Here is a 25,577-nt window from a genome sequence, read left to right as displayed (position 1 = left end):
ATTTGGGGTCGCATCTAGTGTGAATGCGATTAATAACGGTTCGACTATAGCTTTCTCTCTTGTTTTTAATTAATATTCCGCCATTTTTTATCAATTTATAATTGAGATATTACGTTCTCAAAAGTCTGGTTAGACCGAATAGGAAGAAACATTAAAAATTATATCCGGCCGACCTCCCGTTAGTCATTTCTACGAAAACGAGAATTGAGGCTTAAAAGCTATATGAAAAATTCTTCTTTTAAAGACGGACATATCCAGATCGAGTCCGCTGTTAGAAAATTTCCTTTTATCTGTTTTTAAAGAATCTGGTATACCCTTAAATTTAGTGATTAACGGGCATAAATAATGAAACAATATTGATTTTTCGCATTTTTATTACAAAATATTGCATGGACAATTTAATTCAATTGTATATCAATTATTGTTGAATTTTACTTATTAAATTTATTAAAAAGGAAAATGAAGTTTTAAATTTAATAAATGATGAATTTGTACGTAGCTAGAGCAAACATCACACTAAAGGAAAACTGTTTCACATTAAATATTGCGCTATTGGTTTATTCATTTACTTTAACTATTTAAGCAATGCACCAGAGGAAAAATTGAGTCACTTTGTGTATTCATACAGAATTACAAAAAATGAGTTTGCTGTTAACGTAAAACAAATTATAAATTGTTTCCGTGTGCTTTGCTTAGTAAAAAAATATTTTTGATTTTAGTGGTCTTAATCAGTTAACTATGGTAAATGTATCGAAATTTATTTTAGCGCTTTATTTATAAATTAACATTTAACTAATTTCATTTATACTTATGGTTTACATTAACGGACAGAAGCGGTGTACGGTAGAAGAACACGATCAATATGAACTGAGATCCTCATGTTTCATAGATACAAATGATAAAGGAAAAGTAAAGAAACAAATTGTTAATACAAAATCGGATGGAGAACTTATTATATAGAAAGTTTAACAGAAAATGATTTTTAAACTGAAAGTGTTAGCAAAGCATATCCATAAACGATGTGTTGAAAATATGTTCCGACAACTTATTTTTATTCATTAATTTGTCTTTTAATCTTTCTTTGTAGATACGAGTTTAGTATTTTGGAATTTTTTATTGCGTGTGATTTTTCTGGTGGGACAGGCATTTTTATAGTACGTACTCACATATAGACATATGCATACATATGCAAAGGACATATCAAACTAACTAGGCTATAAGCAAAAAGTATTCATGTTATAATGTTTTGTGTATTCAGGTGTTTTAAATCCTGTTGCAGGATTTTCTTCAGCTATTTAAGTCAGTGTTACATAATAATCATAAAATTCGTAATAATAATAATCGTAATAATAAGGAAGAAATTAATACAAATTTAAAACTCCAATATAAAATTATACATTTAATTGATGTATGTAGTTGTGGTTTTTTATGCAACAAACAGCATAACTGGAATAGTCTTAGCCAACCAGTGATGGCGATTTCGAGTGGTCTTTTGCTTTATAATAGTTTGGAGACATATCTCGCTGAATATTCATGTATGTAGACATGTGTGAAATTGCACTAAAACTAAACGCTACAACATTTAAACATTGGATACATTCATTCGTCTTCTAATAATGAATATATAGATATATTATCAAAAATTTTAGTAGCTCTTCCTCAACCCAATTCAGCTTTTTATTTAAAATACATTAAATATTTTCTTATATAAGAAAATATAATAATGGTGCTACCTGTTGTAACTAAATTTTCTTCTCTGCCTTTGTGATTTTTATTTTTCCCCTTCTATAATAGTAAAAGTAATTTTTAAATAAATTTGTTTAGTCTTTTCATTTTCCATGTGTGCTTTAGTTAACACTATACATAAGTCAAATATGTATAAATAGCAAAATCAATATATACTTTTCTTACTGAAACTTTAGCCGACAACAACAGCGATCTGTGGCTCTGCACATGGCTCATATCAAAATATATATTGGTGTAAAAATTTGGCAATCTTGCTCTTGGATTTAATCTCGACCAGTGGGCCTGATGTGACTGCTATCGTGGCTTTGGTTTTTAGGCACATGATTTCAGAACTTACAATAAGGATCTTATCTCTAGAATATATATATATCTAATACTAAATATGTAAAACTTGTTTTGCCAATGGTAAAAGATTTCCGTCTTAGTCATCAATTGTCAATGCTCTCCGCGCAAAAGCTCCATTAGCAAATTGAAATCAGCTCCATCGCGAGTCTTGATCGTCAACATCTCCTTGCCAAGCTGTTGAATATCATATTATAAGTCATCTGGTAATAATATTTGCATATTACTGTGGACGGCAGTCCACGTAGTGACGAATCGACTACTATACAATACATATACAAAATATTTAAAAGTTCTGGTTAAAAAAGAGCTTTGTTGAAGTCCGATTCTCCGTTCAATATATATGTTTTTTAAACAAGATTTTGGGAAATTGGTTTAAAATGAGCATTTTTGTCGATTTATATTTCTGTCTATTTGTCTATGTGAAATCCTGATAACTGACATTATCTACAACTTACTTATTCGGAACGCTTTAATAGAAAATAAGAGGGTAGGTACGAGTACATATTTTGATAGAGCGAGAATGATAAAGAATGAGTACATTATAGATACTGTATTTTCTTAGTTGAATAGAAAATCGGTTTAAAAACTTTTGTATGTTGATCTCGTAACAGGCATTGGGTTTGGATATGTACATCTCGATCCACACTCAACACTCACCTGGCACGTTCTCTGCAAATCAGGGATGCGTAGCAAAAGCTCCCCAAACTTTGACGGCGTGTCGGGATAATGTGCCAGGGTGTAAGCTTGCAAGCTCTGTAATGCTTTTTCCTGACACTCGCGCACCTTTACCGCCTCCTGTAACTCTGTCGTATCTAAAATGGCAAATATTCTTGGTTAATTAAACTAGTAATATATTTATATTTTACCTGACTGCAACAGGACAATAACTTTCATGGCAACATATTCGTAGCGATCAACGCGCAATCGCCTTAGGTGATCTGTTAGGTTGAGCATCCGTTCAATGCAAGTCTGAATCAAATACAGTGGGGTTAGGGCTTAAAGATACATTTCTAAACCGGTTACTCGTAGACTAAAAGGTTATAACAGATTCGTTGAAATATATGTAACAGGTTGAATGAAGCGTTTCCGACCATATAAAGTATATATATTCTTGATCAGGACCAATAGCCGAGTCAATCAGGCCATGCCCGTCTTCCCGTCTTGGGAAGTATAGAAGCTAAAAGGTTGAAATTAAGCATACAGATTCTAGAGACATTCCATAAACCAGAGTCTAGTTTTCGGGCCCATGTTGCCACGCCCACTCCAACGCCCAGCTGAGTAACGGCTATCTGATAGTCGGGGAACTCGACTGTAGCATTCTCTATTGTTTAAACTTGATTCGTTTAAGAAGAATTCGTATAAGAAGACATTTCAAATCCATTGGAAAAATATAACATATAAGAGAAAGGACTTCCAACCCTATAACGTACAAATATATATAAATCAAGCCGAGTCGATCTGGCCATGTCCGCGATTTGCGTTTTGTGGGTACTAGAGTGGTAGTGGCCAAACTTTGACTTATCGAAAAAAAAAAATGCATGAAATATAGAAAGATGAAAAAATGAATCACCAAATTTTTCAGAAGTGTGAAAGTAAACGTTTTGGGCGGTAATCTTCTGAAGCAAATATGTGTTGTGTTTGCGTTACTAAATTCTGCATGCTTAATCTTAATCATGGGGTCGCGAGCGCTGCCTGATACCTGTTAAATATTTTTCAACAAATCTATTAAATCGTTTTACTGCGCAAGTAATATAAATAAGTATATGTATAAAAAGTTATAAAAATTAATTTATTTTTTATCTAGTTGAGTAAAAATGTTATATCAATTAAATAGGTATATCCGACCTAAATTTTATCTGACAGTTTTTGTCAACGCATAAACAAGTTATGTATTCAAAGTTCGCATAAACTTACCTGCAAGCCATTTGATTTGGCCTGCGATAGGGTTATCTTCCTGCCTTGTGACATTTTAATCTCTCCAGGAGTATCAATTGATCTAAAACAGCAGGAGAAGAGCAACAGCTCGCACCACGAGTTAATGAGCAAGCAGATTTGGTCATCGATCTGGAATGTTAGGCATGGTGGTTAACAAAACTTGATGGATCTGAAATTAAGTCATACGAACCGAAATGTTCTTAAAAAGCGGCAAGCTCTTGCACCATTTGACGATCTTATAAAGACGGTGATCAGCCACGTTGCAGAGATGAGCGATTAGATCAGGATTGGCATTCTCGCCATTGGACGAGAGACCAGCACTAGCCAGTAGTGGATTGGTAAGTTGTGCATGGGCGCCTGAGGATGTGGCTGACGATGATGACGAAGAAGAGCTGCCAGAGGCGAATGCGGACAATGGTTGGTTGATGCGGGCCAGCTCTGCATCGGTATACTGCCACAGATGCTCTACATCCATGATTTCCTGAATGGGTCGAGAAAAAATTGAAAATATGGACTAATAGAATTTGGTGCACGAATAAATTTATTTTTAAAATATTTTCTTGTTCACAATAATTGTTTCTGTTATTGTGTTAGCTTTAAAAAATGCCAACTTGCAGTGCACCCCATATATAATAAGTTTAATAATTAAATAAAAAACAATGTATTTTGTATTTGCACCGGTGCAAGTTTGTATTACCTGCAGTAGTGGTGGTACGCTTCCGGTTCGGAGGCTTTGCTTGCCCGTCTCCCCCATCTCTTCCGACTTGACCGATGTTTCTCCCAAATTAGGGCTGGCTGGAAGAGAGGAAGAGCAGGGAATGGGTACACCTCCAAAGCCATTTAGTTGATGTAGTCGCTGGTGCGGTTGCTGCTGACTTGCCACTGCTGCTGCGGCGGCAGCTGCTGCCGCTTGATCAGGACTAAGCAGCGGACTGAGCATTGAGTTGGGCAGCGTGTAGGAGCACTGGTATGTGGAGCGGCCGCCACGGGTTCGATCCTCCCGAATCGCTTCTAGTTTCATTCCCTTCTGCAGACACTTCTCGAAGCGGCAGGCGGGACATTTCTTGCGCGTGGAGATGCTGACCTGACATGGTCCACCACGGACGCACACGTAGTTCTTGCGGTTTTGCACGGTGCGCTTGAAGAAGCCCTTGCAAGACTCGCAGGAGAAAATCCCGTAATGAAATCCGCTGATCTTGTCACCGCAGATGGGGCAGGGCGAGTTGATCAACTGCTGACGTGATATGCCCGCCGGAGATGCGGGGTGCGAAGATCCTAAGCCCACTGTATCCAGATTGCTAGAGTCCATACTCAGGTTCTGCGCCTCCTGCACACTGGACGGCGCAGTGGATGCGGCTTCCACCTTCATCTGGCGGTAAAGACCATGGTGGTTCCCATAGAGCGTGCCGGCGGGTGGGGCATGACGCGCTTGAATGGGCGAGTGCGTGGGACTGAATTCGGAGCTATAGCTGTAGCAGCTACTGTGCGAGGCGTCGCTGTTGTTGCGGCTCAGAGACGGAGTGTAGGGGGCGTGGCGCGACGTCAGAGGCGACTGCGAGGGGGAGCTGTGCGTGTAGACGGAATGTATGGCGGAGTCGGGACTGGGATTCGTGGGCAGTGGTAGGTGGCCTCCACTGCTGGACTTGCTACGTGCAGCCAGTAGTGGCGAATTGTCTCCCAGAGGCGGTTCGAACTTGAGATTGATCGGATCACTTTGAGTCGGGGCCAATTTTAATTTTGTGGCAGCGTGATGTTGTGTGTTGGACTGGGGGTAACACTTTCCTTGAATCTGCATCTCGCCTGCAATGTTCTCTAGCTCGGTTTTTATCGGTTGTAGTGCGCAGTCGGGTTGTGGGGGTGCAACAGCAGGGACCGCCTCACTCTTAATTGTGGGCTCCATTTCCATCAGCTCTTCGCCCCCGTTGACCTCAGTATCGCTCAGCTCGCCCTCCCAGGACATTGGACGAGGACCATTTTTGTCCGCCGCCGTCCTTCGCCGAACCTTCAAGTTCTCAATACTCGCCAGCTCCTCCTCCGAGTCGGACTCCCTATGATTTGATTGTCCACTGAGTGGAATGCGCAAGCTACCGTGAACGTAGTTTGCGATAACCGGCACCATGTTTCCGTTGGGTGACGGTAGTTCGTCTAGTTCGCACTTGATGTTTGTCACGGACACGTTGTGCCGGGAGCCAGTGGCTCCGGCTCCTCCGGCGGAGCTTCCCAAAGTGGTCGTCGTACTCGCGACTGTGGTGGTGCACATGTTGACCGGTATTTGATAGCCGCTGCTTCCTCCAATAGGACCACTTTGCTGTTCCGCTTTGATGCTGGACATGTTTGGCATCTTGTTTAATTACCGATTTCTTATATTTTATTTATTTAGTCAAAGACTATTTTATTTATCAAAGACTATTTCTCAGTTGTGCAATTTGTAAAAGTTTGAGAGGTGTCGTTGATGCAGTTCCATTGTGTCGTAAAACTTGAAAAATCAAACGAATTGTAAAAGGTATATTAACATTCAATCAACGATAAGTAGTTGTAGGGGAAAGAGATAAATTAAAAGCTAAAATGGGTGGCTATTTATAATTAAGTGTGCTATTTTTAATAAAGCATATTAAATAAATATAATTCAAAAGACCTTAATACCCATTGTTTGGCGAAAAAAGCTTACAGTAAACATTATTAGGCCTCTCAAGATCATTAAAATAGCTATAGGTAGAATGTTATAGTCTAGTTTTTCGATTAAGTTAGTCAGGATTAATGTGTTAATTAGGGCCTAATACTTGGTTGGATAGCCTTTGTTACCCAGCACAGCCTTACACCCACGCGGCATGAAGTCCACCAGGTCCTAGCAACTTTTGGGAGGAATTTGTACCATGCATCCTTCACAACTTCCCAAAGCTGAGCCTTAGACGTTTGGGAGTTTATCGTCACATATTGTTTAATGTCCCCCTACAGGTTTTCAATATGGTTTAAATCGGGAGATTGTGCTGATTGTAATCTGGGATCGAAAAAGACAGAAGAGATTGATAAAAAAAAAAAATAGAAAATTTTGAATTGTTCATTAAAAGAAAACTGCCCGAGTGTAACGGACAACTAGACCGATTTATTTCCAAACATACTAAGTGAATGGCGTCTTATATAACAATTCTTGTTATGGATTTTAAAAACTCCAAGACGCCGAAACTTATCTTAGCAAAATGCAGGAGGAAGATTAAAAAGGAAACTGGCATCCAATCTGGCAAGTGAAATTGATCACAGCACAAATCTTTTGATTCATGCATCAACTGTTTCTGCTAGAAAAGAATGCGGGAGGGACGTTGCCTTTGTTCTTAAAGAAACTTTACAAGCACCAGAATTTCCAAGCAGATGAAGCTCTAGCTTATCTCCTGGAAAACACGTTGACAAAACATCAATATATAAGCACCAGGCTTTTAAATAAAAGCCATAACAGCGACATATATCCGCCCTGTGGTGAAGTGATCGAAGCAAAATTACAGTGCCGACCAGAGGGTGTAGAAGTAATGGAGAATACTGCTCAAGTGCTATTGCAAAATCTCTTGGATCATACAGCGCTAAGATTAATTAAGTTCCAATCTGATGTTTTCAAGCAATTTCCAGATATCTTTAAAATCAAATTCATTTGCAGCTACGAATTTGATGGGACAACTGGTCATAGTGCTTACAAGCAGAAATTTGAAACTGAAGCACTTGGCACACCAATTTCTGATCAATCTTTATTTGTAACTTCTGTCACACCCATACAAATTATAGAATCGTTTAATCGGCATATCTGAATTAATAGAGCACCGCAGTCTATTCGATTTTGCAGGCCTCTAAAAATTGAGTTGATAAAGGAAACTGCTGATGATGGACAAAAATCAGTTAGATAATCAAATTAATATTCTTACGCCATTCACTTATATGTACATAAATGTGATGAAACTCGTGACATAGAAGTTACCTATGAAATGCATATGACACTTATAGATGAAAAGTCCTAAACGTTTGCACCAAAAGTAAAAGTTTTACAATTTGGGGTAAGTCCACTACATGCTTGGATCCGAGATAAAAAAGTGACATATAAAAGGAGATTACAAGGTTAAAATGAGTATCATAAAAAAAATTTCCATGAGGAACTGTGGAGAGAAATTGGCCTTCGAGTAAGCATGCCGCAGCAGAATGGCAGCGGCAATAGCAATGATGGTAATACGACAAGAAGAGCTTTCGCAAGTACCAAATTCTCGTCGATAACCAACTTCAACGAAAATCTTTTGCAAAAGTTCCACATTATTTTAATAGCAATATGGTCCAACTATTTTATAAATTCCGACAAATTTCTTTCTTTTTGCGATATAACTTTTCAATTATATATGCAAACATATCCGTGGTATCCTATGTCACCAACGATCCATAAAGTACTGGTCCAGGTTTGATTTTGTTGTAACGAACTATGCATCGATCTTTTATATTTGTGGTTTTACGTATAACACCACAGTTTTCGGGCTTCCATTCATATTTATTGGCATTGAATACCATTTTGGTTTTCATTCAAGGTTTTCTGAATATCTTTAAATGTTTTTCATTCCTTTTTTAGCTTAAGAATTAACATTTTTTTCTCCTGGGAGCATTGTTGTCCTCTACACTATAAAATTTAATACTTTTTAAATCATTGCCCTTTTAAATATACGAATTAACTTAACCAAAATCACTTTTTAGAAAATATTGATAATTTCGGGACTTTACGTTTACGGTTCTAATGAACAGTCTAAATATTGTGAATTTGCTCAAGAATGTAACGAAAAAAGGTAACATGCCTGTTACTCGTAGAGTATGTAACAGAGAATGTAACAGGCAGAAGGAAGCGTTTCCGACTATGTAAAGTATATACATATATTCTTGATCAGGATCAATAGCAGAGTCGATCTAGCCATGTCCGTCTGTCCGTATTAACGTCAAAATCTCAGGAACTATAAAAGCTAGATGGTTGAGGATACATACAGCTGTGTTCAAAAAAATAGCAGTGCGATGGAAACTAAGAAACACAAATGTTTTTCTCCATGTCCCTTTTTGGAATCCACTTTTTTTTCCACTTATTTTTGTAAAATGGAATATATAGATATAGAAAAAAAGAAAATCCCGTCAGTTTTTCATGTTATCCTTTTTTTATTTACATTCTTGGGCAAATTCACCACTTTTGGGCTGTTCATAAGAATAGCAGTCTCTGGTTTTGTCCATTGTAAAGTCTCGAAATGATCAATATTTTCTAAAAAGTGAGTTTGGTTAAGTTAATTCGTATATTTTAAAGGGCAATAAATTAAAAAAAATTTAAAAAATTTTATTTTAGTGGGTAGAGGACACCACTGCTCCCAGGAGAAAATAATGTTAATTTTTAAGCTTAGAAAGGAAGGAAAAACATATAAGGACATTCAAAAAACCCTTGAATGTTCTGCCAAAATGGTATCCAATGCCCATTAATATGAATGGAAGCCCGAAAACCGTGGTACCATACGTAAAACCACAGGTATAGACGATCGTCGCATAGTTCCCTACAGCAAAGTCTATCCTTTTGCATCCTTTGGGGACATAAAGTCTGAGCTGAACTTGGGAATAAGTGACGTTACTATTCAGAGATGACTACTGAATCAAAATTTATGTGAGAGGAGTTCACAAAAGGATCCCCTACTTAGCCCTAGGCATATTAAGGCAAGGTTAAGCTTCCCTAAAACCTACCTAATCTGGCCAGTCTCCAAATGGCGTAATATCCTTTGGATTGATGGGTCAAAAATAGTTCTATTTGGTGGAACTGGTTCACTACAGTATATCTGACGACCTCCAAACACGGAGTACCACCCAAAACACCCACTGATGACTTTCAACCATGGTGGACCGAAAATTATGGTATGGGCTTGTTTTTTTTACAATGGTATGAGTCCATAACATATGATTTATGGTATTATAGACCCAAACGAATATGCAAGTATACTTAGTGATGTCTTACTGTCATATTCTGAATATAATATGCCCTTAAAATAGACATTCCAACAGGATAATGATACGAAACGCAGAAGCAAATCGGCTAAGAATAGGTTCAGCCAGAATAGAATAGATGCAATGCCGTGGCCAGCATCATCTTCCGATTTAAACCCGATTGAAAACCTGTGGGGGGACATTAAACAATATGTGTCGAAGAAATCCCCGACGTCTAAGGCTCAGATTTGGCAAGTTGTGCAGGTTGCATGGTCAAAAATACCCCCCTAACGTTGCCAGGACCTGGTGGACTCCATGTCGCGTGGGTGTAAGGCTGTGCTGGCTAACAAAGGCTATCCAACCAAGTATTAGGCCCTAATTAACACATTAAAAAGAAACACTAAGTTCGTTCTAAGTCAAGTTGATTTTTTTTACTATTTTTTCATAGCACTGCTATTTTTGTGAACACCTGAATTTCTGCCTATTTTGTTGTTTTAATCTATATTTTCTAAACTATTAAAGAAATAAAAGTGAAACATTTGCTAAATTGTTTGAAATTAAATACTTAACGATATTATAAAAAAAATTTGACCATTAAAATTGTAAATCATAGGAATTTTTTAACTTAAACTCGCAGGTCCCAAGCACTGCTATTTTTTTGAACACAGCTGTACATATTCTAGAGACACAGACGCAGCGCAAGTTCGTTGACTCATTTTGCCACGCCAACTCTAACGCCCACAAACCGCCCAACACTGCCTCGCACACAAAGTAGAAAAAAAATTTATTATTATTTATTTATTTATTCTATCGGTATACCAAAAACCCTTTGGCCACGTCTCTTCTCAAACCTACAAAACGGTCACGGCCACACTTTTAAATAATTTTTAAATTTTGTCCCATTTCACTCCATAATTTCTATCGATACCAGAAACATTTTGAAATTTCGCGTTCGCATTCCCAGTAGCTGATTAACGAATTAACCATTCTCTCTTGTTTAATAATAAATAGTCTAGGTTGTTAGTATTTCGGCTACTTCTCAAAACCTAAAGCGCCTAGCAACAAAAAGAAAGGCCGATAATGGAATGTTGAGAGCCCCGACAACAATAAGGTTAATGCCACCTACTGCCACCCTTTCTAGCGACCTTTGCCGACCATATAATAACACTTGGGTTTTTTGGGTTCACTCACGAGCCGCACTCAAAGAACCGCTCATAAACGTATGAGCAAAGACACTAGAATATTATTCTAGTGTCTTTGGTATGAGCATGTGGGGTTTTTGGTTCATTTAGTTCTTATCAGCCCTACTTATCCCTTTTGCTCGCTTGCAGCTCTCCATCTCTCTTCTTCCTTGTCTATCTGTCTCGCTCTGCGCACATACAGCAGCTTAAGAAATATATACAAATCTTCGACAATGGCCAACAACGAAAAATGTCATCGACCCGCGTCGATGGAGCGGCGAAGCAATGGAGCAATCGGCCAAGCGAAAAGTCACATGGTAGATGGGATGAAATTATAATAAATTTAAGGTACAATAACCCACCGACAAGCAGTAGTGACCCCGGATTTTTGTGATAAATGTAGTATTTACAATTATATTATATACCATAAAACCGAGGTTACTTTGATTAGAGAGAATACTGCAAATAGGATAGCGAGTAAGATAGGCATGCATAAGTGCCTTATAACTTCTTAATTACAATGGCTTGATAGCATTGGTCAGTGATCAAAAATATACACAATTAAGCTTTTACATAGTACATAGCTTTCAACGAATGGAATGAAGCTGCACAGAAAAAACTAAATTGTACTTGATTAAAGTAAGTGCGTACTAATTCAACAAGATCTGAGCTTAAGGTGACTATTAAGTCTTATAAATTTTTTACTTAAACAAACCATCACATCAGAGATGTTAAAGTGCACTGAGTAACACTTAATAAACGGTGTAGTGTGTTCCAGGAACCAATTCTAATAAATCAAAATACTAAAATATATTCTTTCCCCTCGCTAAAATTGTTTAGCGAAGACAAAAACCCACGCACTGCACAAAGACAAAATCGAGATAGCGACAGAGAGGGACATTAAAAAAAAAGCCCGCTGGGGAAGAGAGAGCGAACGAGTAAAAAGCGACGCGCAGAATAAGCAAAGGACGACCTTCAAATAATGTTGAATTTTGTACGCAAACGACCTTGCACAAACCAACAACAACCATAGCGACGGCGGCGGCGGCGAAGCAAACCACGAAGAAGAAGACGCAGCACCGAAGTCAGCTCCACACACACCCGCGAGAGACACACATACACAAAGTAAAACGTACACATGCGCTGCCGGCACACAAAAGATGGGGCAGACAGAGAAGAGAGATGGCGAGAGAGCGCTTAGCGCTCGCTATCTTTTTTTGGGGTTTAAGAAAGAACAGAAATACTCTTGATGATGTATGTATGCATGTGCGAAATTGGCAGAAAATAAAATAAGCAAAATTGTCTTTCCATATACATGCATATGTTTGTATATGCATACAAATATGAATAAAGAAAGAGGAATAAGATTGACTCTCAGCTAAAGTTGCGTGGGAGCGCCGCAAAGGAGCTTCGCCAGGGGACGGGAAAGGTGCAGGCAAAGGATGAGCGGTCAGCACTCGCTTTATGCTGATTTTCGTACTCTGTCTTTCAGGAACTACTCGTGCATATGGATGTACACACATTCGTCAATACTCATGATGATGGCCCGACAAATGCAGCCAACCATGGTTTCGATAATGGCTTCTCTTTTCGGCCTCTCGGTTTCCGGTTTTTACCCTTGTCCCTCTCGTAGTTGTATCCCGAGGATAGAACTGTACCCATACAGATGGGGCCTCGATGTTGTTGCTCACGAATTAAGAGCACCATCGGGCGGAAGTGTTGTTACACTTGGAGCTTGTTGTTCATGCAGCGGTACCGATTGATGGAAACCAAATATAATTGAGCGATTCCTGGTGTAGCATTGGGTCTTGCACAGGAGAAAATGACTTTAAAAGTCATGCGACCGCATGTACATAAGTGCATGCACGTATTGGAAGAAAAGATGCATTTTTATTGATCATTATTGCACGCCCATCTACATATAACACTAAGAACAAATTCCAAAAAAAGGCGCGGAGCCATAAAAATTGACGAAAGATCTATGATTCACTACATCAATCGTAGTATCTTGCTGAGCTATGTACATAAAGCTCAGAACTCAGGAATTCGAGCTCAGTAAAACCCACCCACAACGTTCGTTGTTTGTTGTTTATAGATTTTTTTTTTCAGGGTCTGACTTTGACAGCACGTCGAAAGCAACTTCAACTCCGCGGATAACTCCTCATAGCGTTGTGCTAAAAGGGGTTGACCTTGGGTTTTTTTTTTTTTTTTGTATTCTTTTTGTGTTCGCGGAAATGTGTTCCCTCAAAATTAAAATGGCGTACTCATCGGACCTGTTCTGAGTTTGTGTTTTGTGTGGGGGGAAGTTCATGTCAATAATATCCATGACATTGACATGCTTTGTGGAGCACAAGCTTCGGGGGTAGGACTTCTCGTTTATTTTCTCCCTTACAACTTCGGTCCTCTTCAGTGGGGGTGGTTAATGTCCTTGTGGGCGTCGGATTTTGCCCACTAAATAGGAAGTTGGTTTTAATTATGCGTAACATAAAAGCGGTAAGCACGGCGACTGGGGTTGGTGGGTTGTTGTAATGGAGGACAACGACACCCTACATAAATAGGGAGAGCATCGGAAGTGGCCAGATTCTGTCGATGGCTTATAACCTAATTTATTGCTTAACTTTAAGTTAGCTTGTGGGGAAAAGCAAGTTTACTAATTCGCCTTGAATAAGCTGCGTGTCATCCGATTCGATGTAAAAAGTTCAGTTCGTTATTTAAGGAGGTCGAAAAGAAATACGCCTTTGAAAATCGAATGATACCGTATTATTAGTATAATCATATTAGATATATTAAAAATCAATTATCTAAGTAAAATCAATTATCACAAAGCTGCCGAAAATATCTGGTGCAGCTGCAGTAAGAATTACCTCCTAGGATATATGTGCTGCTCGGACACACTGAGCTGTCACAGATACAGATACGGTTACACACACCTTTCGCCAATTGACAAAATAGAGCCAGGCTTAGTCTATGATTATGGCTTAGAAACAAACCAATATCTGGTTTGCTTAAGACCAGGTATATGTATTTATATGGGCACAACAATGGCAATGAGGCAACATTTTGCGAGTTTAACGGGCTTTTGATTAATCACCGCGACTGGGTTTGTAAAGGGGCCAAGACGAGGCGAACGCCGGCAAGTCATTAGCATAATGTGCAACAGAAGTTGGCTTGCGGAAAATGGCAAAAAAATTGCAAAATTGTGCTGTAAAAGCCAACAGGTTAGACATGACACAGAAGTACGCTGTAGGGCAACTGGACGCCTTACATTTTCAATGCACAATTAAATAGGGTAGCGTATAAATACAGTGTTGCTTCAATTTCAGTTGCAAGGATGCATATTCACGTTTTACACAAATAATTCAACTCTCTGAGCCAAGTATGACTGAAACCAAAACCTTTTTATCTGCTAGTAAGGGGTACAGCGTTATAAGTTCTCAAAGTAAAAATACATTCGCAAACAACTAAAGTAACTTGGTTTTCAACAGGTGCGTTTCTCATCAGAGATCAATATGGCCACTGTTGCCTTGTAATAGCTAAAATTTTAAAAATGGCGTACAATGTATATAAAAAACCGGTACCAATGCAACAATACCACTGAAACAAATTTTTTAGAAAAGTGAAAAGTAAGTATTAAAGAAGAAATAACGTAGTGTTCCTTTCAATGGACTTTGAAGTGTTGACTTTTAACTAATCGACATTGGAGAAGAATAAGTACATGAAATTTATATTTTCACGATATCCAACGAAGAAGTCATCGGTTTGTTAGTGAAAAATCTTCCCTATGATTGGCTTCAATCATTTAGAATGGCAGTTAATTATATTCCCAGTGTACTTTGCAAGTAGTTCAAAAACGCAGTGAGCAAAGCGAACAAGTTTGGGCGCCTAGTACAGGAAACCAGAAGATAACTTTGTCAACGTTGCGCCGTGAATAGCAACCAGCGCCTGACCAACCTAACGACCTAGACGTATTCACACATAGTGTCTGGAAGCCCGCACCTCCAGCATGACTCCACCTTATTGCGGAGGTGTCCTGAGGGATTCGGATAGCCGTAAAGGCAGGTATCTGTCGTCCGCGTAGCAATTACAGTTTACCGTTCGACAAGCAGGAAGCGTTATGCATGCACATTTGTATTATTTTTTTGATTTATCATTAGTGTTTATTTGCATTGTTAGGAGTGGTGCACATTTTCCCCGCTTTCCGCATGCAGAGGATTTTTGCACATCCATTTTCCGTCATCTGCGGCTTTATCAGTACTGAGACCTTCACTGAATCGCCATAATCGAGCTCCGCACACTATCAGTATTAATAAAAGATAACTGAAACTGGAGTGAGTATTTCTCACGAAAGTTTATTTATAGAACTTGCCTTAGTATTTTTGTTAACTTGTTTGCAGCTGTCGACGCTGTTTCGACAAAATCAAGGTCGTTGCGAATAGTGTGTATAGATACGGGCATTTTATCAAAAGTAGGCCGGCAAATCAGATTACGCTTACGGACCGATATCATCCAGTAGAGCTCTTAGTCGGCGCTAATCCCCTTCCTGGGTTAATTAGTTTTTTAAAAATAAGCCCGACTCGATCAGAAGTGACCGCTGCATACCGCTGACTTACGTTGCTACAACGTAAAACTAAAATGTGGTATCTGTAAGCGTAATTAAATAATATATTAAATTATGTATTTGTTTCAAAATATATGGGCTTCGCCGACATGGCGCATGCTGCCACAATTATTGGCAAAAGTTTTTTATTTGCGGTTATTTATGTATTTAAGATCTGTCCGAGTGGACAATAACTAAATGGTTTGGCGGGTGACATTGACATAAGGAGATACTACATGTATTTGGGGGCGGGATTTTAATTTATTGGTTATTGTTGTGGTATATCAAGGGGGAGTTTCCTCATTAGACGTCTGCTGGTTTGGTTGTTGTCTATTAGGTTTATGGCGAGGTGGTTCGTGGCGTGGTTCTCGATCCTTTTCAAGTATCTCTCGCTGAGCCTGGAGACTTCGTCAGCGACTGATGGGCTTCCAAGTTCTTTGAGTATTGCTGTTTTCCTGGTGGGGATGCGCGTTTGAGTCAATTCTCAAGCACCTGTTCAGGAACCGCTGTATAATGAGGAGGTTTGAGTGGCTAGTGGTAGAAGTGACGGATCAATTTTTTCTACATATGCGCAAATATCCTAATGCATGATGTGTGCGGTAAAGCAAACATATTTCCATGTCTCTTCAGACAATTGATTATATTTCAACATTTTTATTTAGACGGTATTTAAACTTATCCTAGCCAGTTGTCCTACAAAGCATTCAGTATTTCAGCGAAACATTGAACAGGCTTTGAAAAGCTTTAAGGTCCGAGTCTGCTGATGCATCGTCTACCGCCAGGTAAAGAAAACATTTCTTGCGTGCTTGCTCGTGGAACAGCAGCGACACTCCCTAAAGACCGCCCACCGGCACCGTGACGCACAAAATACGTGTCGCACGTTGACTTCTTTTACTTTTCTAAGCCCCAACACCAGCTAGCAACTACTTTTGGCTTGTCTTGAGTTTGCCCAAAGACACTAGAATAACTAGTGTCTTTGGTTTGCCTCTCTCCTCATTTTAGTAGTTGGCCTGCTGAGCCCTCGGAACTCGTTTCACCAGATGTTGTTGCTGCTGGGTGGGCATTGCAGTTGCCACTGGCTGAGAATCTGAATACGACTTTGCTGGAGCGGCTGCGTGCGTTTAATTAATATCGAAAGCCAGATCGACGAAGCATACTTACATACATATGTATTTACTACGTACGCAAGGCCAGCCAAAATAAAAAATAACACAGATACTGCTGAATACAGAATTCCGCAACACTGGCATGTTGTGGGACAAGGTGGTTGCGATTCGTCGTTGGTGCTGAGCTGCACTCCACTCTGCAGGCGTGTTGGAACTCAACCGCCGAGTAACCAACTAGTTTGCGCCTATTGAGCTTAAGCCAAGTTTACCAGGCTGTTTTTGGCAGTTTGCAATTTATGGTGTTTCTATGCTGTAATCGACAAACCGTAACGACTTCTTGTCACTTAGCCATTATAGTGGGATCAAAGATAGCGTCATTCAAATTATAATAACAATAACATTAACATTACTATAAAACAGTAAAAAATTACTCACAACCATCGTTTCAGTTACAATAATGTAATAATAATTAGAGATGACAAAATTTATATATGTACACATTTATCTCGCAGTTTTCAGGGACTTTTTTGTACGTTAAAAGATAATACACAACGTGGAGTATATCATTAATTGAAATGCACAGTGAGAGACAACGAATCCCGAATATTTTTGATTCACTTCATATTATTGCCATTGGAGCTTAAGGACTAAAATTGTATATCTATACTGGCTACATAACTACATGATTGGAATAAGGGAGCTCTCGGCTGTTGAAGTCTCTATCACTGCATTCCAAACTTGTGATCAAAATTTTAAGTTTGCCCAATTCTCAAGATGCAAGGTTTGAAGATTGACACAAATCGTTTACAATGATTCTTCCATCCATTAATAATGTATTGGTATCGAAAAGTCCCGTTAAACCATTCGCATTGGCCCCGTGCTCTGGCTCCCCTCCTCGCTTTTTCTGCCATTGCCTCTGCCCTTTATCTCTCACTCTCTCGGTCGGCTGGACTCAGTTTGTCAACAGCAGCATGCGCGTACCTCCCCATCTTCTGCTCCTTCTTTAGCTGCAGTGGTATGTGTGTGTGTGCATGCGCTTCTAACCCCTCTTACAGTTCTTCTTTCTTCCCTATTACATTTTTCGGGCAAGGTCATCGCGAGATAAAGTCAACGGCCGCCAATGACCCTTCTCTCTCTGTCTTCCATCTCTCCGCTGACAAGGCTACGAATCAAAGAAGTTGGAAGGGGGCGGAGGAAGGTGGGTAAGCAAAGGCAGTCAGCATGACGTGTTTTTACTGTTCTTGGTGGCTCTGGCTCTCTCGAATTTCAACTTCGTGCCTTCCGCTTCTTCCTCACATTTGCTTTTATTTGAGTTTGAGTTCTTACGTCTTGGCAACAAGTCGTCGTGCTACTTCTTCTCTTGCTAAGGTTTGAACGTGTTTGGTCTTTCCTTTGTTCGCTTCTTTTGACTCTTATTGCCCCATCTTCTCTTCTTCATTATGTGCCTCGTCTCTTCTTCTTGATGTCTTGTTTTCCCCGCATACAATGATCTTTTTCTGCCAGTTTTCGAGCTTCTTTGTTATTTTTGTTAGATGTTCTTTATCGCGTAGTTTAGTTAGTTTAGTTAGTTCCGAATTCAGTTAAATTATAATGTGGAACCGTTGGGATATCGATCTTGTAGAAACAACAAATTGGTTCCTCGAAGACCATAAAGGCATACCAAACATACAGGAGTCGTCAAAAGTTTTTGGAAAAATATAATTAGAGTATATTTAACATCCCGTAAAACAGCTTACACGTCTTTAAACAAATATTCCCTAGAACTATATGTACATCTGTATGTATGTACATATGCATGTGTTTACCTAATGGCATGAAATCATTGACTATTAACACATTTAAAGGTGATTTAAAAGGGTTTGGAATTTCGATAGGTTTAATAATATAATTAACTTTAATTTAAGAGGGCCTATTGGAACCTGCGTTTTAAACACCAAACGTGTACCTTTTATACGGGCCGGCGAACGGACATGGGCACATCGTCTCTGCTTTGGGACTGATAACTTATATATGGTCGGAAAAACTGTCTTCCTTTTTTCAACGAATCTGTAGTTTACCTATTTTCCATTAAAATTATTTCCCATTTACGACCCTGCGACACGGATTACTTACGAAATACGTACAATGATGAAATTTTAATTTACATACATACATATGTATGTATTTTATGTTGGTGTGTTCATGTTCATGACTCTGACCAAGCTGTATTTTGAACAGCACTTTTTATATTGAAAACATTTAAGCACTTATTGATAATATTGTCCAATAAAATAAACACCAGTTTATGAACAGCAAAGAACGTTCATATACCTGTTAATCTGCAATCGACAACGGTAGTTGTAGTTTTTAAGGCTTCGGCTATCGCACACTTTCGAATGTACAATTTCCGTGATAATTTATTCTGTAAACATTCTAGCACTCATACGGACAGACAGGACCGGATCAAATCGGATAGTGATTTTGATCAAGAAATTTTTGATTATGATTAGAAATTTTAAAAAATAAAAAGAAACAAAACAAAGTGTGTGGTGTGACAGTTTTTACCATTATTCGCCCCAATGCTTTCAAACTAACTCGTACTCGCTTCAAGACTCTTCATGCGGAATATAAGCTTCCCCCAAAAAAACATTTAATTTATTAGACAACTAAACTTTTGAGTTTAAAGTTAATTATAGTTTAATGTGCCAAGCACGAGTCATACGTATGGCTTTAATATCACTCGATACTCTGAACGCGGGACTTGAAAAATGCCCAGTACCTTTAAAAAGAACTAAAAAGAAACGTACAACGAGATGAAACACGTTTTTGCGAGGAACCATTGGTGGTAAGGGAGAAGTGAGTGGATCCAATTAAGAACCCCAACAGAGAGAACTGAAGAAAATGCAAAGCAAACGAGGGCCAACTTAAGATACTGTGAAAATTGCTGGAAAAGATTTATATTCTACAAGTCCAGTAATTAATTTGTTACTTATAATTAATATTCGGCCAAGATATTGCATACAATATTCAATAGAAACTTTCTGTATAATCAATTAGTGTAGATACACTTAATCGCACAGTCAAAATCCCAAATTGTAGGTAGCCCAGGCGTCTTCTGCTGATGGACGGCGGTAATATTTAAGTGGTTAGTCATCAGACAGAAGTATTTAGAGAAGCAAAATAACGCAGAAAAAGGAATGGAGAAGATCCCCAGATAGGTTCAAAGTTTCCTTAGACCCGGCTGAGACTGTCTCTACGTCGCATTCGAATAGATTTTTAACAAATTTTAGTGTCTGGTTTTTTGCGTACTCGCGGCAGAAACTTTCAAGCTGTCTTGCCAGTCAAGAAGCCTAGCTTGAAGCTGAAAATCGAGTTTGAGTGAAATCCAAGATAAGGGGCTTTTAAAGACGCTTGTCTGTAGCCATACGCCAATCAATTTTTATCGTTCTGCCTTAATTTAATGGGATTTTTATCGATTTCTCGTTTTCAAACCAAAATCGAGTCGAGACTGATACCAACAGAAAAGTCAGGCAGATTCTTTTTATTCATTAAGTTATTCTCTATTCTTTGAATAAATAAACTCTGCTAATGGTCATAAATTTCGGCTGACCAGGCCTTTATGATGTTGAACCTCTTTTGCGTTGCTCCCAAGGATATATTAGGTGACCTTCAGTGGTATAAATGAATAAAAATTATTTTTTTTTTTATATTTTGTAGACTCTACGCCCAAGCAATTGAATTGACCGACGATTCAAAGGTGTTGATCATGTAAATTACATAGTCTTCAGCGACTATAGGAAAGTCGAAAATTGAGTGCCAATCTTTATTAAACCCGATACTCGTAGAGGAAAAGGGTATTCAAGGTTCTTTGAGAAGTATGTAACAGGCATAACAATGCGTTTTCGACCATATAAAGTATATACATAAATATTTTCTTGATCAGGGTCAATCCGAATCGAACTGGCCATGTCCGTCTGTCCGAATGAACGCCTTAATCTCAGGAACTAAAAAAAATAGAATGTTGAGATTAAACATGCAGCTTTCAGAGACATAGAGGCAGCGCAAGTTGATTTTCAAATATTTCCACGCCCACTCTAACGCCCACAAACCGCTAAAAACTGACACGACCACACTTAAAAAACGTTTTGAATTTTCTTCTTTTAATTGTTTGAGTTGTCCATTTCTACCGGTATTCCAAAAAACTAGAGCCAAGCCCCTTCTTACACCTACACAACGGTCACTCAATTTGTTATTTTAACCCAGAAAAATTAGGAGTACCAGGTATCTGATCATAGTCAGGGAACTCGACTATAGCATTTCCTTTGTTTTTTGTAAATGTTTAATTACATTTTTTTTCTGAATATCATGAAATCTCATGTCTATACATAAATATTTGAATTGAATAGTAGATTAAAGGGGCGACGTTTGAGAGTCAAGTGCAAAGGTGGAATTTCCATTTCTTTCGCAATCCTTTTAGCTGAGTACGGGTATATGATATTCGATTCGATGTTGAGTCTTTTTGTTAAGTTAATTTATTTCAGAATCGGAATTGTTGTTTGTGCCATTCGTGCTTGGTAAAAGCAAATTTTAAATTCGCAAATTACGAAAAAATTCGGACAAATAATACGATTTTCCTGATATTCTTATCCAATAAACAAATTCTATATAATATAGCGTAATATGATTGATAAGCAATTTAAAACTTATCAACGAGGTAACATTCCTTTTCGGTTGGCTACAAAAGTTCAACAGCAGTCCGAAAATGCTGCCAATAGTTGCACAATCTTCAACAACAGTGGGTTGCTGCAAATGCAACCGCAGCAGCAGCAACATTTAGGCAACATGTTTCTCGGCTTTTTTCTAAGCCCCGCTTCACCTTCCACCGTCTGCTGAAAAGTGGCGAGTAAAGACAAGAAATCGGCCAAAGTGATCATGTTTATATAGACACGTATGTATAGACAAACCAAAAACGACAAAGGCTGCATACACACGACGGCTTGCGAACCAATGGCTGCACAGTTTTAGCAATCGGAAAAGTTGCCAGTTGCAAAAATCAAACAAAATGGCACAATTGCAACGAGAGGGCAACAGCAACGACAGGCAACTGCAGCAAATGGCTAAAAGCAGCAAGTAAAAACAAATGCATCCAGCCACCCCCGTCTCACTGCCCGCAGTTAATTATGGAGCTTATTATCAAGATACTTCAATAAGGCCACTTTCGGGAGGTCCATTAGGTTTTGATAGTAATACTAGTAGGTTTTTATTACCCATTCATATTTCACTTGAGACATCACAAAGATAGAAACCTTTAAATGCACTTTCACACTTGAACCTTGGACTACTTCTATAGCTTACTGTAAGGATAAGAAAGACTTTTATCTTAGCTCTCAGAGCACATGGGGCTACATAAATAAGTAAGCATGTCTGATGTTAAAGTTTAACAAAAAAAAGGTGCCGCTAATAATTATTAAAGTTGTAAATTGTAATATTCTCTCCGGTTTAGAAAGAGTGGAATGCATATATTTTTATAATCTTTTTTTCTCGGAGTTCTTGGCGAGGTTACAACAAGGGAAACCTGCTGCCATGTGTTTGTACCTTTCAGTTGTATTTTTTACCGTAGACAATGGAACAAAGCAAACCAGTTCTCGCTACTTTCGCAGTTTCCTGCTAGAATAACAGAATAATTATGGTGAGGAGGTCAATGCTGCAATTGTTAACTGCTAATTAGCAGCCAGAGTCAAAGCCTGGGAGATAGACAGCATGTATCAATTTATGTATTGCAAGTGGGTGGTGCGCTGTCGAGGGAGAGGCCCGGATGGCCGGAGTGGGTATCGAGGCGGTTGGAACACCCGAACTCATATTCGAAAACCGGTTAACAGCTGGCAGCCAACTGACGAAAGAATGGCTTTGACGATATTCTTAAAAGCAAGTCAAAGACTTTACGAGTCTCAGATATTAAGGCGTATGGGTTGGGTTAATATGAATATGTGCATGCACGAAAACAGTCGCCAGAAGTACTTTTTTTTTTGCAGAAGTGGAGACCAGGCTTACCACTCAAGCCTGATAATTTATTGCCTTCTTCCACTCATTGCGTTTGTACGCATGGGCAAATCGCTAAATCAGTTGCCAGCCCTTGTAACCGCATCTCGGCGGCAGAATCGTCCGCCTTCAGCCAGAGTTATGACCCCGAAAGCTGTAAATTAACCTTTGAGGCCGCGCACATTTAAAAGGAGTTCAAGAACATAAACCAGCGTCCGTAGTGGATAATCCGGAGCCAATCAACTTCCAAACTCGCGGTCAACCTTCGGACAGACTGAATCCCAGCTTACAAAATAAAAAGAGTTGAACGGTAAGAAGGCACGGTAAGAACGGCTGATAGACACAAAAAACCGCAAGCGACGCAGTCAAAATAATAATGAGCCCGACATTTAAAATGGTTTATGAGACAGCCCCTTCTGCGGCTCCTCGAAAGCAGAAGACTTGGCCCAGCCGCAGCCTCATCAGCAGCGTTGTCAGCCGCAGAATTGGCGATTCTTCGATTTTTCTGGGTCAATCACCAGGCGAAAGCAGAAAAAGCTGAAGACTGGGCCCAAGAAATGTGTAGAAGAGCTAGAGTTCAAAACGTGTCTTGGCCGTACTATTCAGACATGCATTGCCTTCCCACCCTCCGATTCTCCCAGATCGAGACCGTCTCTGTTCTCCACTTCTTCGAGTAGTTGTCGAAACAATTTCCGGCGGCTGCACCGAGAAAAATATAACAATAAGTCCGTTGATCCGAAATACAAGCGAGTCTATACAGAGTCAATTCGGGAAGCTTAAAGTTTTCTAGAACCGAACATAGCACATGTTTAATTAAATCCTTTATGGCATCCCTTTTACGTTTTCAGAGCTAGTAGACTTAAATGTCAAAGTAATGAGCCGGCCAAGTTCGGGGCATAAAGCCTCTGCCACATGAAAGTAGTTCAAGTGCTCAACGACCCCGTTACATTTCACTGCTTATGAATTGAAAGTGGCCCGGGCAGTCAGTCCGTCAGACGACACTTACTTCCCGATTTCTACGTTAATTAATTTGTTTTGATTTCAGGGGTTCGAATTGCCAATTTTGACTCTGTATTAGCGGGTTAGGAATATTAAGCGCTTAAATTGGGCGCCTTGATATACATAATTCTTGGATCTTTGAATTTAAAGCACAAAGGAATATTAAAGCATTAAAAAAAAATGTTAATTTTCACAGCCCTTATATTGCCCAGTTTTCACAAGTTTTCTTTTGAAATCACATCAAATTATATCATGAGCAATTATGGGAACATTTTGTTTTTAAGAAAAGGAGATTATCTTACCATTTAAAAATAAGTAAAAGTATTCCAATTGTCCCTTTCTCAGTCTATCAAGATTGTTGTGTATTTCTGTTGCTGTGTTGATAAGATTTGTCACCCAAAAGCCAGTTGGGATTTAACGTTGTACTCGTTTTGTTTGACTCACATTCTAGTCACATTTTCATAAAGAATTTGTTTAATTTGCGTGCACATTCTGCGTATAACATTTCTTGTGCAATATGTGCCCGACTGGAAGCCACTCAATGCCAATCGAGGAAATAATTGCACGACAAATATCGGATTTTTCACCTGTGAATTAATAACGGTAAATTACTCATCCAGCGGCGCGGCGGGAGCACTTGTATGGGTTAACAAGCGAGCAAGATAGGCAGCGAATTGATAATAAAATAAACAAAATGCAGCCGCGAAAAATCGACGAAACTTGTTGGAGCTGAAAACGCGGAAACTGTTGCAAGCGAATCGAAACCAGAAAAACTTTTCTGCACACTCTGCCCAATCAGAACCAACACTCGCACTCTTCTCTCCCACACACACAACCCCAGCACTCTACACGCACAGGTTCTGCTCTTGCACTTGCCCCTTTCTACTGCTTTCTTTGAGTCTTGGGTTTTATTTTATACGACTGCGGCGCTCTTGTTGCGTTTTCCTCACCTTTCGCAGAGTTTATTGACATTTTCAGTGTTCGCTTTGTGCGCTGCTTTCTTCGTGCGCAATCTCTTTTTTCTCTCGCCAGTCTGTTCGCTCTTTCTCTCTTTCCCTTTATTCTCCCCGCTCACAACACTTGCTTTTTTGTTTACAATGGAACGCTCGCACACACACACTGGTATTAGGGGCTCTCACACGCACACAGTATAACCTTCAATTTTATCTTATTGCGCTCGCCCCAGTCACTCGTTATTCTTAACCTTTGCCGGAATTAGCATTTGCTTTGGTTCGCTGCTGCAGCTTTAAATCCCAATCAATGCCTTTGCACTGCTGGTGTCGTTAAAAATCCACATTCACCTCGACGCCTCTTTCACACACCCATACACGCAGCCACGAACGACCTTTGCGGTGCGAGCGAGACAACCCGCCACAAAAAACTCCACTGCTGCTCTCGTTCACCCGTTGTTCTGACGGCGAAAAGGTTTTCAAATTAAGTACATACTTATGTTCTTAATCACTTATTCACGAATTTAACTACACTTGCCACTGTCAGCGCTACCACTCTTTTTCGCTCACAGCATGAACGGTGTTTTCCGCTCGAATCCGATTCCACAACCGCTCGAGCGATCACACGACGCAACACAGTCCCGCTCGCGATGAAATAGCAAAATGTTTGTTTTGTTAGTGGCGCTCTCGGTCTGTTAGCGAGCGTTGCCACCTTTCGGCGAGCTGTTGGTGG

General features: G+C 39.3%; 1 protein-coding gene across 3 annotated transcripts; it reads right to left on the bottom strand.

Annotated features, from left to right (window-relative positions):
* Nucleotides 1–356: 356 nt before the first annotated feature.
* Nucleotides 357–25,577, bottom strand: LOC6733063 (nuclear hormone receptor FTZ-F1 beta). Of its 3 annotated transcripts, none has more exons than XM_016180483.3 (8): nt 25,341–25,577; nt 24,197–24,481; nt 4,724–6,502; nt 4,217–4,507; nt 4,006–4,155; nt 2,958–3,060; nt 2,749–2,903; nt 357–2,265 (listed from the first exon to the last, which is right to left on the bottom strand). In XM_016180483.3, exons 3-8 carry the CDS (start codon nt 6,365–6,367, stop codon nt 2,182–2,184), a joined length of 2,427 nt encoding a protein of 808 aa, XP_016025756.1. In that variant the 5' UTR covers nt 6,368–6,502; nt 24,197–24,481; nt 25,341–25,577; the 3' UTR covers nt 357–2,181. The 3 variants fall into 3 exon arrangements, with proteins under 3 accessions (XP_016025756.1, XP_016025757.1, XP_016025754.1); XM_016180484.3 differs by having other exon boundaries at nt 25,415–25,577; XM_016180481.3 differs by lacking the exons at nt 24,197–24,481; nt 25,341–25,577 and adding an exon at nt 6,844–6,858.

The sequence above is a fragment of the Drosophila simulans genome, chromosome 2L (genome assembly GCF_016746395.2).
Source record: "Drosophila simulans strain w501 chromosome 2L, Prin_Dsim_3.1, whole genome shotgun sequence".
Taxonomy (NCBI): domain Eukaryota; kingdom Metazoa; phylum Arthropoda; class Insecta; order Diptera; family Drosophilidae; genus Drosophila; species Drosophila simulans.
The sequence above is the reverse complement of the archived record's forward strand: the minus strand, read 5'-3'. Positions and strand labels throughout refer to the sequence as shown.